Raw genomic sequence first — 17,867 nt, 5'->3', positions numbered from 1 at the left:
TCAGAGTGTTTTCTATCCAATACGAATAATTATATGCATATATTAGCATCTGGGACTGAGTAGGAGGCAGTTTACTCTGGGCACGATTTTCATCCAAATGTGAAAATGCTGCCCCCTATCCATAAGAAGTTTTAATGACTCAAGACATTTTAGATTTTCACTTTTGATTAATTTGTAATAATTTCAAAAAACATAATTCCAATTTGACATTATGAGGTATTGTGTGTAGGCCCATGACAAAAAAAAACTAAATTTAAGACATTTTAAATTCAGCCTGTAACACAACAAAATGTGGAAAAAGTCAAGGGTTGTGAATAATTTCTGAAGGCACTGTAGCTACCACATTTACCTTGTACCCCTGGACTTCGACTCGGTACTGGCACACCCTGTATATTACGATGTTCTTTTTAATAATTATTGCTTTTTGTTATTCCCTGTCTATTTATTCATTTATTTATTCCTTTTTCCTTTATTCCTCACAATGTCCATTTTTTAGAAGTATCTTTGTCTTTAACTGTATTGTTGGAAAAGGACCTGTAAGTAAACATTTCACTGTTAGTCTACCTACACCTGTTGTTTACAATGCATGTGACAAATAAAACGTGATTTGATTTGAGGAGCGGCTGAATCAATGACCCTCCAACTCAACTCAATCCTTTCTTCAGTCGGGAGTTGCACGTGTGTCAGGGCAGCAGCAACACTGGTAGTAGACTCTACAGGTGTAGGATGTTCATTTGATACAGTTTGCTGCAACAGGAAAATAACCCTGCAGCAATAGAACATGTTAATTATTATGTGGATTGTAATTAATGGACATTTTTTTGTGGGGGTTAATACTTTTTCCGGAAGGAAAAGTCAAGTCTGACATTTCAAAGTGGAAATTACAAACTTCAGAAGCCTTCTTAAATCTCAAAAGTAAAATGAGGCTTCTCCTGGTTTCAGTGAAGGAATGACATCGGCTCACATCCAGACAGAGATATGTACAACCTGTGCCTGTGTCAGAGTGAGTGATGGTACAATGCTTGTCTTGTATCAGCCTCACCTGGGAGCACATCATCCACTAGTAGGAAGCAGTGCGAGGAGCTTGTCTCACAAACTGAAAAGGTCCATTTCTACTCATGTGATATATTGTGTTGTGCATAGGTTAAGTCTTATGGTGAGATTTCAGACTTTTCCCCAAGTGCACATTTAGCTCAGAAAGTGTTACGTTTAACACTTTCACAATGTACGCGTGTCCCACTGTACAGTTTAAAGTAAAACTTCTGATGCATTTCCCTGTTGGATTGAATGGGACATTTTTCACACAATAAGTATTTATGTAGACAAACACAGCAATCCTGAAACTTTAATGTAATACATTTTCATACAAAAAAGAATGTGTATTTTAATTACTACATTGCTACACACTTACACATTTGACCTCTTATTGGGGATTTAAATAATACAATTTGCTGGAAATTCTATTGTAATTGGTTAATGTAAGTAAGTACTTACTGTATGTTATACTGTAAATACCAATATGTACAGTGTATACATATACCAAGACATGAGAAACCCTCTACAACCTTCTAGATAGTCTTACTACAAATTCTTCTTTTATCAAGGTCACATAAGAAACGTCATTGAATACAAACAGCCCCTACTCTCTTTCTAGCTTATCGCTAAATGATGCCCTGTAACTTAAAGTCATATATCATATAATCGCAAAAATATGTCAAAAAGGTTGATGGAATCAATGTTGACTCTCTGCATCAACTCAAGAGCGGGGGATGTATACACAAGAACATTTCTATTGACTTCAGCAATGCATGTACAAAGCTATTCATAAATCATTATATAATGTGTCTGATATAACAACTCACTGGCGGCAGGTAGCCTAGCTGTTAGGAGTGTTGGGCCAGTTCAATTACCGAGCTGACTTGGTTAAAAATCTGTTGATGTGCCCTTGAGCAAGGCACTTAACCCTAATTGCTCCAGGGTTGCTGTCAATAATGTCTGATTTCTGGCTCTGCTCCACTCTGAGGGGAGTGGGATGTGCAAAAAACACATTTCCACTTTGCACTTGTACGTGTGGTGTAGGACAAATGTAAGCACCCACCTAATTATTGTAATGGTGAACTTGGACCAAATTGATTTATCACTCTGATACAATTGCAGCTGTTAGGGCAAGCCAGCCAACATTCAAGAACAACGGTCTCCTAGAGAGAAGACAAATTCCAATCAAAAAGGGAGCGGATCTTTCCTGTTTCAGCTCTTTTCAGCTGAACAGAACGCTTTGGGGCTGAGATTAAACATGTTTTTATCAAACCATCACATTTACCAACCTTGGCGGTTCTTTTCAGTTCCTTTCTAGACAGAAAGCAGTCAATAATTAAGCTCAATAATAAAGCTCATAGCACTGCCACTGTGACAGCCTTAAGAAATGATTACCCCTGACATCAATGTACATGGATTTGGAGAGAGAGTTGGGGACTTGAGAACACCCACTGTGGTGACACCAGGGGCCTCGCTAATGTCTTGAAAAGAGAACTGTTAATATTCTCAACTGGCCCTGGACCCCATGGCAGCAAAAAGCAAATTCACTGAACAGTTCTACATTTAAAGAGACCAGCTTGATAGAACACAGCTTATTTAGCTTATACAGCACATGAAGACTCCAAAGAGGGTAGCTAAATAACAATTAGGCTATGACAACCTAAAGCTGTACATTATTTCTGCTCATGTAAAGTGTGCTTATATCTTTCAGGTCTACCTTGGTCATATACTTTAATGTCTCTGTGAGAGGTTTGTTATAAAAAAGTGAAATGTCAATGATAGATGTTCTGTGGTGTAATAAATCATGTTTCAGATGCAGATTTAGCAGAGTAAATTAGATGGTGGAGTGATTTCCTTTATTGGACCATAAACTGGTGTGGCATTGCTATAGAAACTGAGAAGCGTTCTTTTGTCATAACAGATAATGGACTGTAAGAACCTGAGCCCATGGCTAATGCAGAAGTATTCCCAGCATCACTTAAATGTTTTAAGATTCACGTCTCTGTTCATCCAAATAATTAAGCAGCACTCCTCGTAATTGCCTCTCATCTATCTGGGGGACATTTAAGATGGTCCGGTTCACCCTGTCCGTATCTTATCGCCCTCAGTACCACAATGCAACACAACAACATCCAGGAGCGTGATGTCTACTGAAAGTTAGGCGACTAAAGTTGAAAATACCATTCAGACTTCAGTTGAACTTGTGCGTACTGGTATATTGTTCCTATCCTGAAACATTGAGTTTTTTTAATTGAAAGTGAATGTTGCTGAAGCTTCAACTAAAGAAACCCCACACCACAGTCAGCGTTTGCATCCCGGAGCCCTTTGGTAATTCATTATGTGATATTTATCCTTTGCCTATTATCACGTTCCCCCATGGGGAAGCTCACTCATTTTTGGCTTGGTGGACAGGAAGGCAAGATGGATCAGAAGGTGAATGCGTAGACCACTCCCACCACCACAATGTTGCCAATAGTAGCGATGATGGCAATCCAGAGCCAGATGGCATCACTGGACGAGGACTGGTCGTCCTGCTGGGTCTGGGATGAGGTCGCCGCAGAGGCGGCGTGGACACTGGCCGAGGAATTGAAGAGCGAGTGGTCGGCACTGTAGTTGTCATTGGGTGAGGAGTCCATGAAGGCCCCCGTCATGACTGGGATCTGCAGGACAGGGAAGGATGGGAGGGAGGGAGAGGGAGAGAAAGAGAGAGAGAGAAAAGATTAGATAAGATATGAATTGACAAATCCAAAAGGAGTTATTTTATTTAATTTGTAGAGCTCTTTGCCAGTAGGTACAGAAGATTTGAACATTTTCTTTCCTGTGAGTGGGAGATGTTCATAGGTCCTGCATTAGCAAGTTAAAAGTTTAAATTAAATAGTGAACGTATCACGGCATCTTGTGGGAACAAGGTTTCTCACTTCTGGTGTGGACCCCCCCCCCCCCCCCACACACACAGGTGTGTTCCCACCCTTGGAACTAAGGCTTAATTCACATGAAATAAATATTTAACGAGTGGGAAGTGAGAGTGATTTATTGCTTGGGACAATTAGAAGCCTGCTGAGAAGGCGGCTGGACAGCAGAGCAGAAGAAGAGAGAGAGAGTGCATCCTCTCATATGTACTGTATGTACTGTAGGAAGCTAAGAAGTGCCTGAAAACGAGAGAACACTTGCTTGCTGCGAACGCTAGCTCTCAATTTAGAAAACAGATTCCTCTCCTCCGAGGGCTGTCAAAAAAACAATGCTAAAAATACTTGAGGGATGTAGAGCACTCACACTATATACACCAAAACACTCTTACTCTTTCTGCTCGCTCTCTTTCACACACACACTAATACAGTGAGAGAGAAAAAAAAACACACAGAGCACACAGTCTCATTTGAGGTCGTTCCTCTCACTGAGATAAAACATTTTTTTATAGCATTCCGCTGCTCTCCAGCCATTGGCCCCTGGTGGTGAGTAATGACATGACATATCCAATTGGGCATGATGGGAGCAGATATCTATGTATGGGTACAGTAACCTGGGGTTCCCCTCACCTAGTGATCACTCAGCCAGAAGTAAAGAGTAGGGTTGACTGATGAATGGATGGATGGATGGATGAGGGGATTGCTGATCTAGAATGGTTTGATCGCATTAGAAGGGGTGTATGCTATGTATGGACACTCCACATGTACTGTAGCTAAAGTTTTTTTAGTAATAGTAGGTTTAGCTGAATAGAGCCTATAGAGGAGTGACAAAGTCTACAGTTAGACACATCTAACATAAACGCCCCTATATGACTCATTTCACCATAAAAACATCCACACCATAGCTTTGCATAACATGCAATAATTGTTAAGGTAGTAACTTCGGAAAAACATTAGTAATCTGGTATCACTTGTCTGAACCCCTTATTTCCCAGTGCACCGGCATGAGGTCAGCACAGCTAGCTGTAAGCATTATAAATCCACCTCATGGGTGGAATGTTATTTATATTTAATAATTAATAAACATTATTTCGAAAAACCCACAGAAAATCTGGTGTTTCCATGTCAAAAGGTTTTGTTATATTTCAGTCTTCTGTGATGTTTATAAAATGTAATATTGGGATGCAAACTCCAAATTGAATAGATTTCAACTTTATATCGGACATGGTACAGGTGTCTTATTTTTTTAAGCCCATAACAATGTGTGTGAGGTGTATACTTTGGTTTCAAAGTAGATTTGTTTAAGACTACCAAGAAACATTCTGTGTGACCCTGATTTAGCCCACTGCAGTAAAAGGTTAATGGAATGGAAAGAGAGAAACCCTGGTATGGGGCATCCCCAGGCCGCTTTGCACTTAAGCGGGCAATGAGGGCCATCTCCCATGCATCAATGTCAGGAAACCGATGCCAGTAAACCTGCATGGGTGAGTGGCTGCGTAATAGAGCCAGTCATCTGGTCACTGACCAGGGTAGGCTTAGATCTCGCGGATATGCTGGCTCAACAGCAACAGGCTATCTTAACATTGCGAGCAGTTTATTGGTGCTATATTGGATTAGATAGAACATGCAATGTTTGCACACTCTAAGAAATGCTGGGTTGTTTGGATGACCCAACTGCTGGGTTGCAAGCATTGGGTTACCTTGTTGGGTTGTTTTCTTTAAAAAGAGCAAGGTTGGGTTGTTGATGCTGGGTTATTGAGATATGAGCCAGCAGGTCAGATCAGAAGACTGGAGGCGTGGCTCAGTAGGGGCGTGGCTTTTAGATAGTTATTTTTGGCCACCAATGAAAGTGAATGTTATTCCGGTTCATCTGTTCTGTTTTATTGTTATCACATGTTAAGGTTTATCAACACTGACACTTTTGTAGCTTTATTGAGGCTTACTGTAGGTCCCGTGTGGCTCAGTTGCTAGAGCATGGTGCTTGCAATGTTAGGGTTGTGTGTTTGATTCCCATGGGGGACCAGTAGGAAAGAAAGTAGGGAAATGTTGGCACTCACTACTGTAAGTTTCTCTGGATAAGAGCATCTGCTAAATTATTAAAATGTGAAATGTTTACACAAGCGTATGAGTTCCTCAAGAACCTATGCATAAACCACTGTTGGGATAGTTACAATATGTAAATAACACTGGGTGAAAGGTGCCTCCTAAGAAGAGGTAGGTGCAGGAGTCAGAAACAGGAGAGCAATGAAGTCCCAGTACCACAATCGTTTATTGAAAGTCCCAACACAACAACAACAGGTGGGGAAACACACTCAACAAAGTCGCCACACACAGGGAAATAACGTAACACTCGGAGGAGAAACCTCTACTCCTAATTACAGTCCAAACGGTACAACGACCGTGAGAAAACAAAACCCTGTGGAGCAAACAAGCACCCCTAACAGAGCAACAACAGCAAATGATCCCCCACAAAGAATTAGCAGACAGCGGAGGTTAATAAACCCACGGAAATTAACTAATAGGACACAGGTGTAAACAAAACAGACAGACACAAAAGAAAAATGGATCGGTGGCAGCTAGCTAGTAGACCGGTGACAACAACCGCCGAGCACCTCCCGAACAGGGAGAGGAGCCACCTCCGGTGGAAGTCGTGTCAATGTCTTTACATGACACATTTTTGATATTCTAGAGAATACAGACCATTTCCAATCCATTTTTTGAGATTTGTGGATATGCACCACATCCTGATAAATTCTGAATCTAGATGTGTCCTTTAGACATGCCTTGCGAAAGTATTCGGCCCCCTTGAACTTTGCGACCTTTTGCCACATTTCAGGCTTCAAACATAAAGATATAAAACTGTATTTTTTGTGAAGAATCAACAACAAGTGGGACACAATCATGAAGTGGAACGACATTTATTGGATATTTCAAACTTTTTTAACAAATCAAAAACTGAAAAATTGGGCGTGCAAAATTATTCAGCCCCCTTAAGTTAATACTTTGTAGCGCCACCTTTTGCTGCGATTACAGCTGTAAGTCGCTTGGGGTATGTCTCTATCAGTTTTGCACATCGAGAGACTGAAATGTTTTCCCATTCCTCCTTGCAAAACAGCTCGAGCTCAGTGAGGTTGGATGGAGAGCATTTGTGAACAGCAGTTTTCAGTTCTTTCCACAGATTCTCGATTGGATTCAGGTCTGGACTTTGACTTGGCCATTCTAACACCTGGATATGTTTATTTTTGAACCATTCCATTGTAGATTTTGCTTTATGTTTTGGATCATTGTCTTGTTGGAAGACAAATCTCCGTCCCAGTCTCAGGTCTTTTGCAGACTCCATCAGGTTTTCTTCCAGAATGGTCCTGTATTTGGCTCCATCCATCTTCCCATCAATTTTAACCATCTTCCCTGTCCCTGCTGAAGAAAAGCAGGCCCAAACCATGATGCTGCCACCACCATGTTTGACAGTTGGGATGGTGTGTTCAGCTGTGTTGCTTTTACGCCAAATATAACGTTTTGTATTGTTGCCAAAAAGTTCAATTTTGGTTTCATCTGACCAGAGCACCTTCTTCCACATGTTTGGTGTGTCTCCCAGGTGGCTTGTGGCAAACTTTAAACGACACTTTTTATGGATATCTTTAAGAAATGGCTTTCTTCTTGCCACTCTTCCATAAAGGCCAGATTTGTGCAATATACGACTGATTGTTGTCCTATGGACAGAGTCTCCCACCTCAGCTGTAGACCTCTGCAGTTCATCCAGAGTGATCATGGGCCTCTTGGCTGCATCTCTGATCAGTCTTCTCCTTGTATGAGCTGAAAGTTTAGAGGGACGGCCAGGTCTTGGTAGATTTGCAGTGGTCTGATACTCCTTCCATTTCAATATTATCGCTTGCACAGTGCTCCTTGGGATGTTTAAAGCTTGGGAAATCTTTTTGTATCCAAATCCGGCTTTAAACTTCTGCACAACAGTATCTCGGACCTGCCTGGTGTGTTCCTTGTTCTTCATGATGCTCTCTGCGCTTTTAACGGACCTCTGAGACTATCACAGTGCAGGTGCATTTATACGGAGACTTGATTACACACAGGTGGATTGTATTTATCATCATTAGTCATTTAGGTCAACATTGGATCATTCAGAGATCCTCACTGAACTTCTGGAGAGAGTTTGCTGCACTGAAAGTAAAGGGGCTGAATAATTTTGCACGCCCAATTTTTCAGTTTTTGATTTGTTAAAAAAGTTTGAAATATCCAATAAATGTCGTTCCACTTCATGATTGTGTCCCACTTGTTGTTGATTCTTCACAAAAAAATACAGTTTTATATCTTTATGTTTGAAGCCTGAAATGTGGCAAAAGGTCGCAAAGTTCAAGGGGGCCGAATACTTTCGCAAGGCACTGTATATGATATTGGGATTACTCCAAATATCACACGAAGACATATCCTATGGCCGAATATGGACTCATTCAATATTTTGAGATATGTGACATCGATTTTTCGCTCTTCGTGTTGACAAATTCTGACTGTATACATCACATATAATCCTGAAAATAAGGGGGATTTCTTATGCATTTCTGAGTTCTCAGCACATGCTCAATAATTTTACAAATATGAAATCCACATTTTTCTTTCATGCACAAATCATTTTTGGTATGGCCGGATATTGACTCATTAGATATCCTGGGATCTTATTTTCTCTATATGATGACAAATACTGACAGTAGGCCTATATAGTATATTTTCTCAGCACATGCAATGCATATGCTCTTGACTGAGGTCCATATAAGGATCTAGAAATGCATTTGATATGTTGATGCATGCTCAAAAATTTGACACAATTTCTATATACAGTGCCTTCAAAAAGTATTCAGACCCCTTGACTTTTTCCACATATTGTTAGGTTACAGCCTTATTCTAAAATTGATTAAATAATATGTTTTCCTTGTCAATATACACACAATACCCAATAATGACAAAGCAAAAACAGATTTTTTTGAAATGTTTGAAAATTTATTAAAAATAAAAAAACTGAATAATAAATTTACACACTGTAAGTATTCAGACGCTTTACTCAGTACTTTGTTGAAGCACCTTTGGCAACGATTACAGCCTTGAGGCTTCCTTGGTATGATGCTAGACCCTTGGCACACCTGTATTTGGGGAGTTTCTCCCATTCTTCTCTGCAGATCCTCAAGCTCTGTCAGGTTGGATGGGGAGTGTTGCTGCACAGCTATTTTCAGGTCTCTCCAAAGATGTTCGATCAGGTACAAGTCTGGACTCTGGCTGGGCCACTCAAGGACTTTTAGAGACTTGTCTCGAAGCCACTCCTGCGTTGTCTTGGCTGTGTGCTTAGGGTCGGTGTCCTGTTGGAAGGTGAACCATCGCCCCAGTCTGAGGTCCTGAGTGCTCTGGAGCAGATTTTCATCAAGGATCTCTCTGTACTTTGCTCCATTCATCTTTCCCTTGATCCTGACTAGTCTCCCAGTCCCTGCTTCTGAAAAACATCCACACAGCATGATGCTGCCACCACCTTGCTTCACTGTAGGGATGGTGCCAGGTTTCCTCCAGACGTGACGCTTTGCATTCAGGCCAAAGAGTTCAATCTTGGTTTCATCAGACCAGAGAATCTTGTTTCTCATGGTCTGAGAGTCTTTATATGCCTTTTAGCAAACTCCAAGCTGGCTGTCATGTGCTTTTTACTGAGGAGTGGCTGCGTCTGGCCACTCTACCATAAAGGCCAGATTGGTGCAGTGCTGCAGAGGTGGTTGTCCTTCTGGAAGGTTCTCCCATCTCCACAGAGGAACTCTAGAGCTCCGTCAGAGTGATCAACATGTTCTTGGTCACCTCCCTGACCAAGGCCCTTCTCCCCCGATTGCTCAGTTTGGCCAGGTGGCCGGCTTCAGGAAGATTCTTGGTGGTTCCAAACTTCTTCCATTTAAGAATAATGGAGGCCAGTGTGTTCTTGGGGACTTTCAATGCTGCTGAAATGTTTTAGTACCCATCCCCAGATCTCTGCCTCAACACAATCCAGTCTTGGAGCTCTACGGACAATTTATTCGACCTCATGGCTTGGTTTCTGCTCTGACATGCGCTGTCAACAGTGGGACCTTATATAGACAGGCGTGTGCCTGTCCAATCAATTTAATTTAACACAGGTGGACTCCCACACAAGTTGTAGAGTCATTTCAAGGATGATCAACGGAAACAGAATGCACCTGAGCTCAATTTCGAGTCTCATAGCTAAGGGTGTCAATACTTATGTAAATACGTACTGTCGAACAATTCACAACAATACACACAAATGTAAGAGTAAAATAATGGAATTAATAAATTAATAATGTTGGGGGGATTGACTAAATACAGTAGAATACAGTTTATATACATATGAAATCAGTAAAACAGTATGTAAAAAAAAGCCGGCTACTGATGGCTATTTAACAGTCTGATGGCCTTGAGATAGAAGCTATTTTTCTGTCTCTCCATCCCGGCTTTGATGGAGCTATATTGACCTCGCCTTCTGGATGTTAGCAGGGTGAACAGGCTGTGACTCGTGTGGTTGATGTCCTTGATGATCTTTTTGGCCTTCCTTTGACATCGGGTGCTGTAGGTGTCCTGGAAGGAAAGCAGTGTGCCCCTGGTGATGCGTTAGGAAGACCACATCACCCACTGGAGTGCCCTGCGGTTGCGGGCGGTACAGCTGCTGTACCAGGCGTTGATACAACCCGACAGGATGCTCTCAATTGTGCATCTATAAAAGTTTGCGCCTTCTTCACTACACTGTCTGTGTGGGTGGACCATTTCAGAAAAGTACCAGTGTTCTGGCTTTGACCCCAAGTAAGAACAGGTCCACTGGTGAGACACTTATGCTTGCCTGCGTAGATGGAAACAGAAAAGTCTGAGCCTTTTGGGTAAAACACTGGGGTAAATTTTGTATGGAAATGGGCCAAAGGTGTTTTTGTCTGTTCTTTGTATTTCAAATATGCTCAAAGCACAGCTTCCCCCTCAAAAGCAAAGTCTTACTTGAGTGGAGATTCAATTAAGGGGTTCAACCCCCCCGCCACGCTAGCACAATATAATGCCAGCACAATATAAAAATGACGCAAGCACAATATAAAATTACTAGCTTGGCTGGTTTTGCGCATCGTTTTCCCCCCACACATAATTTTGGTGTTCAAATTCTATTTTTCTGCCTGAACTGCCTTTTCCCCACGATTATTCAAAGCCTTTTAAGTAGACCTTAGGTCCTGTTAAAATAGCATGTCCTAACAGAGATAGATGGGGTATGTGACTGACAGTTAAAAAGACGTGTGGAAGAGACATGGCAATATGATCTAATGCCCTGCATGGCCCAATCAGAGAGAGATGAAGCTGCACCTCTGTCAGCTGCCTGCGGTTGTCAGGAAAATACATTATTTGTTGTGAAGCGCATCCCGCCGGCAGAAGATGGATACAGAGCTCCCTGGCATTCAGTTTGCTGATATGGACATGTAGTTTGCATGCATTCTGGAGTGGAAGTGCAGGATCTCAGCAGGTCCTTGCTACACACTAACAGCCTGGTATAGTATAGATTTTCACTGGTGTGAAGTTAATTTTGTAGCAGTGGTTTTCAGACAGGAGTACAAACAAGGGTCAAGAGAAGGAACGATATTCTGGTCATTTTAACATGTGCAAACGCTTAGTAGATAAATGCCCTCAGTACGCACCTAAGTGTGTTTATTATGTACACAAGTAGAGTATGTATGATCTGGAAATGACCAAACACTCTCTCTCACCAAATGGCTAGGTGAGTGTATCTTAATTGAAAATACTCATATGAAAAATGCATGACTAACATCCACATATAGAAACATGGGAATACTGGGCTACATTGCAAGAAATGCCAAGTATGTGTGGGAGAAAAGCACATGTGTTTTGGTGTGTAAACAATAGTTTAAAAACCATGCTACACATTTAATCTGGCTCATACATAATCAAAATATATGCTTATATAAATCATTAATGGATTGCAGTCTAAATCTATCTCATGATTAAGAACAAAACATGTAATCAGTCCTCAAACTGTGGATAGCTGCAATTTTAATTACTGTAACGAGACTGAGGAAGCTCATTGAAAGACTGAGAAAAAACACATTTATATTTTTTCTTCAGCGCTCAGAATTTTAGAGGACGTTGACACTGTGAAGAGTTATATTTTTCTTATTGAAAGCCTAAAAATGACATCAACATCGTAAAAACACCAGCATTACGCAATGTGATGCTATACTTGCACTTGGCAGTATGACTTAGGCATGTACTGTATGTGGCCATTGTTATGGATGACTTATTCCACGGTATCCAGTGGCTTTATGAGAATATTATCGTAAACTCAACAACAATGTGTTACAGCACAGGAAAATAGTCAATCACAGCACTCAAACCAAAGGAACAAAGTGAGGAGAGAAGAAAGTTGTCTCTGACATCAACCAGCTCTACTGTTCTGTATCAAAATACAGAGCTATCGCTATCCATAACTTGCCAGCACATTTTTATACCCTGTCCAAACACCAACAAGGCTCCAGTGAGAGGCAGAGTCAGGGCTATTTCCATTGGAACAGTTTGGAGACAGAGAGACATTCTTTTAAATGTATGAGGCTCACTTAAAGAGAGTAAAATACCACAAGAAGAGATTTTATGAAGGACCTCCAGAAACAGATATTTCAGAATGCCCTGCTTATTACCCAATATAACCCAAAGTCAAACAGTCAGCGTGTCAGACCTCTTCCTACAAAGATGCAGTATTAATCATAATAATGCTCAAGTATACTGCTGATGAAAATAGATCTTTGTTAAGGTTTTTTATACATTCATAACAATTCATATTTCTTCAGACAACTGAGAAAATAATCCATTTTAAAAAAGCAAATACACACTTTCTCATCCACTGTCTTTCTGAGCCGTTCTCTCTAAATCCTGCATTTTGAAGAGATGGAGATTAAGGATGAAATTCTGACTCACAAACACTGTTTATACCTGTAAAAATTTAAACTCTACTCGGGTGTCAGAAGTTTGAGTTTTCATTTGGTTTGCCTGTTGACTGAGTGTGTCGTGCAGCAGAGGGAGTCATGGACCAGAGCACCAGACACAGAGTAACACGCGTCAGGAGTTAGACACTAGAATGAGGAGAGCTGGTCAGATGGCTAGATGTCACACACACAAACACACTGTACACACATACCGCACACACACACACACACTGCACTCACAGTGAACAGTCAATCAAAGATGATCTTCTTTATGTGCTAAGTCAGGCATTGGCATTCCTCTCAGCTGACTAGAATGGAAAATCATGTGTACATTATGCACATTACAGAGCCTAGCCAAAGCTTATGGAACAAGAGAAAGATACAGTATAATACAGTTATTTCATAGTAAAGTTTTAGAAAACCAGGTGCATGAGGCTGCATAAACATTATATATTAAGATACAAGATTGACTATGAATATGATGCAGGTGGCTGGGCTGAAACACTGCTACACACGTTCTATTGAGGTAAAAGATCTACTATGAAACGCTGCTGGGCCGCTGAGAGAAAGAAAATCAATAAGACTGAAGTTGTAAATCTAGATGGCAGTACAGAACCGTGGTGGACTGAGGTGAAATTCCATCTGTTCTGAGTCTAGTTTAACTAGTTCAAGTTTTATTGTCAGGGCGAAATGCTAAAATTGCATGTTCTAACCAACAGTGCAGTAATCAATATTAAAATAGTATAACTGATAATAAATGAAAAAAATAAATAAATAAATAAATATATATATATATATATACATATATATATACACACACACACACACATATATATATATATATATATATATATATATATATATATATATATATACACACACACACATATATATATATATATATATATATATATATATATATATATATATATATATATATATATATATATATATACACACACATATATATATACACAGTGCATTCAGAAAGTATTCAGACCGTTTGACTTGTTCTACATTTTGTTACATTACAGCCTTATTCTAAAATTGATTAAATTGTTTTTCTCTCATCTATCTACAAATAATACTCCATAATGACAAAGCGAAAACAGGTTTTTAGACCTTTTTGCAAATGTATTTCAAATAAAAAACTTAAATATTACATTTACATAAGTATTCAGACCGTTTACTCAGTACTTTGTTGAAGCACCTTTGGCAGCAATTAAAGCATTGAGTCTTCTTCTGTATGACACTACAAGCTTGGCACACCTGTATTTGGAGAGTTACAGATCCTCTCAAGCTCTGTCAGTTTGGATAGGGAGCAAAGCTGAGCAGCTATTTTCAGGTCTCTCCAGAGATGTTAGATCGGGTACAAGTCCAGCTCTGGCTGCGCCACTCAAGGACATTCAGAGACTTGTCCTGAAGCCACTACTGTGTTGTCTTACCTATGTGCTTAGAGTTGTCGTCCTATTGGAAGGTGAACCTTCGCCCCAGTCTGAGGTCCTGAGCTCTCTGGAACAGGTTTTCATCAAGGATATCTCTGTACTTTGCGCCGTTCATCTTTCCCTCGATCCTGACTAGTCTCCCAGACCCTGCCGCTGAAAAACATCTCCACAGCATGATGCTGCCACCACCATTCTTCACCGTAGGGATGGTGCCAGTTTTCCTCCAGACATGACGCTTGGCATTCAGGCCAAATAGTTTAATCTTGGTTTCATCAGACCAGAGAATCTTGTTTCTCATGGTCTGAAAGTCCTTTAGGTGCCTTTTGGCAAACTTCAAGCTGTCTGGCCACTACCATAAAAGCCTGATTGGTGGAGTGCTGCAGAGATGGTTGTCCTTCTGGAAGGTTCTCCCATCTCCAGAGAGGAACTATGGAGCTCTGTCAGAGTGACCATCGGGTTCTTGGTCACCTCCCTGACCAAGGCCCTTCTCCCATGATTAATCAGATTGGCTGGGCGGCCACCTCTAGGAAGAGTCTTGGTGGTTCCAAACTTCTTCCATTTAAGAACTATGGAGGCCACTGTGTTCTTGGGGACCTTCAATGCTGCAGAAAGTTTTTGGTACCCTTCCCCAGATTTCTGCCCAGACACAATCCTGTCTCGGAGCTCTAAGGACAATTCCTTCGACCTCATGACTTGGTTTCTGCTCTGACATGCACTGTCAACCGTGAGACTTTATATAGACAAGTGTGTGTCTTTCCAAATCATGTCCAATCAATTTAATTTACCACAGGTGGACTCCAATCAAGTTGTAGAAACATCTCAAGGATGATCCATGGAAAAATGATGCACCTGAGCTCAATTTCGAGGCTCATAGCAAAGAGTCTGAATAATTATGTAAATAAGGTATGACTCCATTTCTGCTCCTCCTTCCCAATAGGTCGATTCAATGCTGGTCTGACCAATCCAAATCCATGCTTCAAGATTGTTTTGATTACGTGGACTCGGATATGTTCTGGGTTGCATCTGAGAATAACCTTGACGCATACACGGACATGGTGACTGAGTTAATCAGGAAGTGTATAGGGGATGTGTTCCCACTGTAACTATTAAAACCTACCTAAACCAAAAACAGTGGAAAAATTTCAGTATTCGCGCAAATCTGAAAGAGCAAACCACCGCATTTAACCACGGCAAGGTGACTGGGAATATGGTCAAATACAAACAGTGTAGTTATTCCCTCCATAAGGAAATCAAATAAGCAACATGTCAGTAGAGAAAGTGGAAACGCAATACAACGACTCAGACACAAGATGTATGCGGCAGGGAAAACCAGCCACTTCGCGAACACTGACGTCTTCCTATCGGACAAGCTAAACACCTTCTTTGCCCGCTTTGAGGATAACACAGTGCCACCTACTTTTGGACTTTTGGCTCTCTTTCTCTGTGGCCGGCGTGAGTAAGACATTTAAGCGTGTTAACTCTCACAAGGCTGCAGACCGGCTGACTAGAGTGTTTACGGACATTCAAACTCTCCCTATCCCAGTCGGCTGTCTTCACTTGCTTCAAGATGTCCACCATTGTTCCTATACCCAAGAAAGCAAAGGCAACTGAACTAAATCACTATCGCCCAGTAGAACTCACTTCTGTCATTATGAAGTGCTTTGAGAGGCTAGTTAAGGATCACATCACCTCCACCTTACTATACACCCTAGACCCACTTCAATTGGAATACCACCCCAATAGATCCACAGACAATGCAATCACCATCGCACTACACACTGCTCTATCCCATCTGGACACCCATCTGGACAATATACCCAAAAGATTGAGACTTTTCTGTTTCCATCTACGCAGGCTAGCACCTGTGTCTCACCAGTGGACCTGTTCTCACTTCGAGTCAAAGCCAGAACACCGGTACTTTTCAGCTGTCAGTTACATAACAATGGCTAACTGTGAACTTTAACAACTTCTCATAGAGCAACTGTTTTGTTTAGGCAAAGGTTGATTCTGCTCTTCACAAGTCCTCACTGTCAGCCAAAGCTGTGGAAATACAATTTCCCTAGTTTAACACAAAGGTGTATACACTAATGTACCACTGGAGTTACAGTCGAAAAGCAGCACGAGATTTAGAGTCCGTCAACCACAGTACGCTGCATGTTAGAAGGCAATATAGGAGCAAGAAATGCCTTTACCACTGTCAAAGAGAATAGTATGACAAATAGCTTTTAAGCCACTACTGTATAGCTCTGTGACTCACAGTGGTATTCTGTCCAGCTTGGGTATTCATTATTTTCATCTTTGATCTGTAATCGTTAACGTGGTCAGTATTTTGACAGATTGGGACATACTGTAAACCTTTCACATTATCACCCACTCAATGACAAGTAGCAGCAATGATCTTCATGTTAATAGACAGCCCAGGGAGCAGTTGTTGTTGGGGGTTAACTGCTTTGCTCAAGGGCAGATCTTTCTACCTTGCAGGCTCTGGGATTTGAACCAGCAACCTTTTGGTTACTGGCCCAACTCTTTTACCATTTGGCTACCTGCCACCCTGCATTATAGTGTTTAAATGTTCAACGTGCTGTGTACGCAGGTTTGACAGATAAGCTATTACTACCGTATAGAGCAGACCCCCTACACACAAAATGCAGCCTAATATTTCTGCCACAGTCAAATGACTCCTGGAGTTAAGGGAAACAATCAGACTCAGCAGTGCGGCTGGGCTGTGCTCTGTGACATGTGATTTAACTCAGGATTTCTAAGGGACTGTGGTTAAAATAAAATTATGAATTGACCGTAAGTTACCTTAAAGGGGACCTCAAAATACTATATATATATATATTTGTTTGGGGGGGGGCGGGTTATGGGATACACACACTGCTTCGGATAGGTCTTTTTACTGTCTGTGCTGTTGTGCAGGGCTGGATACAGCCCAGTGTTTTGTATACGTGTTTGTTTTGGGTGTATTAAAAACCCCTGTGTATTCTTGTGCCTGTCTCCAAAATCCTTTATTCCAGCGTGACAGAATAACAGACCTGCAAAATGGAGACAGCAGGAAAGACCGAGCTGGCGACCATTGTAGGGACAGTACAGCACCACGATGACTGTCTCTCGAGACTCGCTATTGCCATGGACAGTGTGCTGGCAACAATCGCTTGGAGGGAAAAGTGCAGTCCCTCCAGTCTCCAGCACCGATTCTGGTACCCCTGTCCATCCTGGAGAGCTTCGACGGCACACCAGCAAGATGCAAGGTGTTCCTTCTAAAATGCGACCTGAACCTCGCTTGCTACGACGGGGCTGTTTCCGGAAGAGACAGGGTTGCCACCGTCATCTCGGCACTGACTGGATGGGCTCTGGACTGGGGTGCCGCGGTCTGGGAGATGGGCGGACCCAAGGTCGAGTCCTACGAGCACTTCCCCCTCCTCTTTCGCTTGGTGTTTGAACATCATGTGGGCCGAGAGGAGGGTGAGCGTCTACTCGAC

The 17,867-nt window shown here is 41.5% G+C and overlaps 1 protein-coding gene across 1 annotated transcript in view; it reads right to left on the bottom strand.

The window, feature by feature from the left end:
* Positions 1 to 1,313: 1,313 nt before the first annotated feature.
* LOC139374229 (uncharacterized protein C14orf132-like) overlaps positions 1,314 to 17,867 on the bottom strand; it is a 36,942-nt gene continuing 20,388 nt past the window's right edge. Inside the window, exon 2 of the mRNA XM_071115254.1 lies at positions 1,314 to 3,695. Coding sequence (XP_070971355.1) covers positions 3,462 to 3,695 — 234 coding nt within the window. The 3' untranslated portion in view covers positions 1,314 to 3,461. The remainder of the gene's footprint in view (positions 3,696 to 17,867) is intronic.

Source organism: Oncorhynchus clarkii, chromosome 19 (genome assembly GCF_045791955.1).
Source record: "Oncorhynchus clarkii lewisi isolate Uvic-CL-2024 chromosome 19, UVic_Ocla_1.0, whole genome shotgun sequence".
Lineage (NCBI taxonomy): Eukaryota > Metazoa > Chordata > Actinopteri > Salmoniformes > Salmonidae > Oncorhynchus > Oncorhynchus clarkii.
Note: the sequence above shows the minus strand (reverse complement) of the source record. Positions and strands in the feature narration are given on the sequence as shown.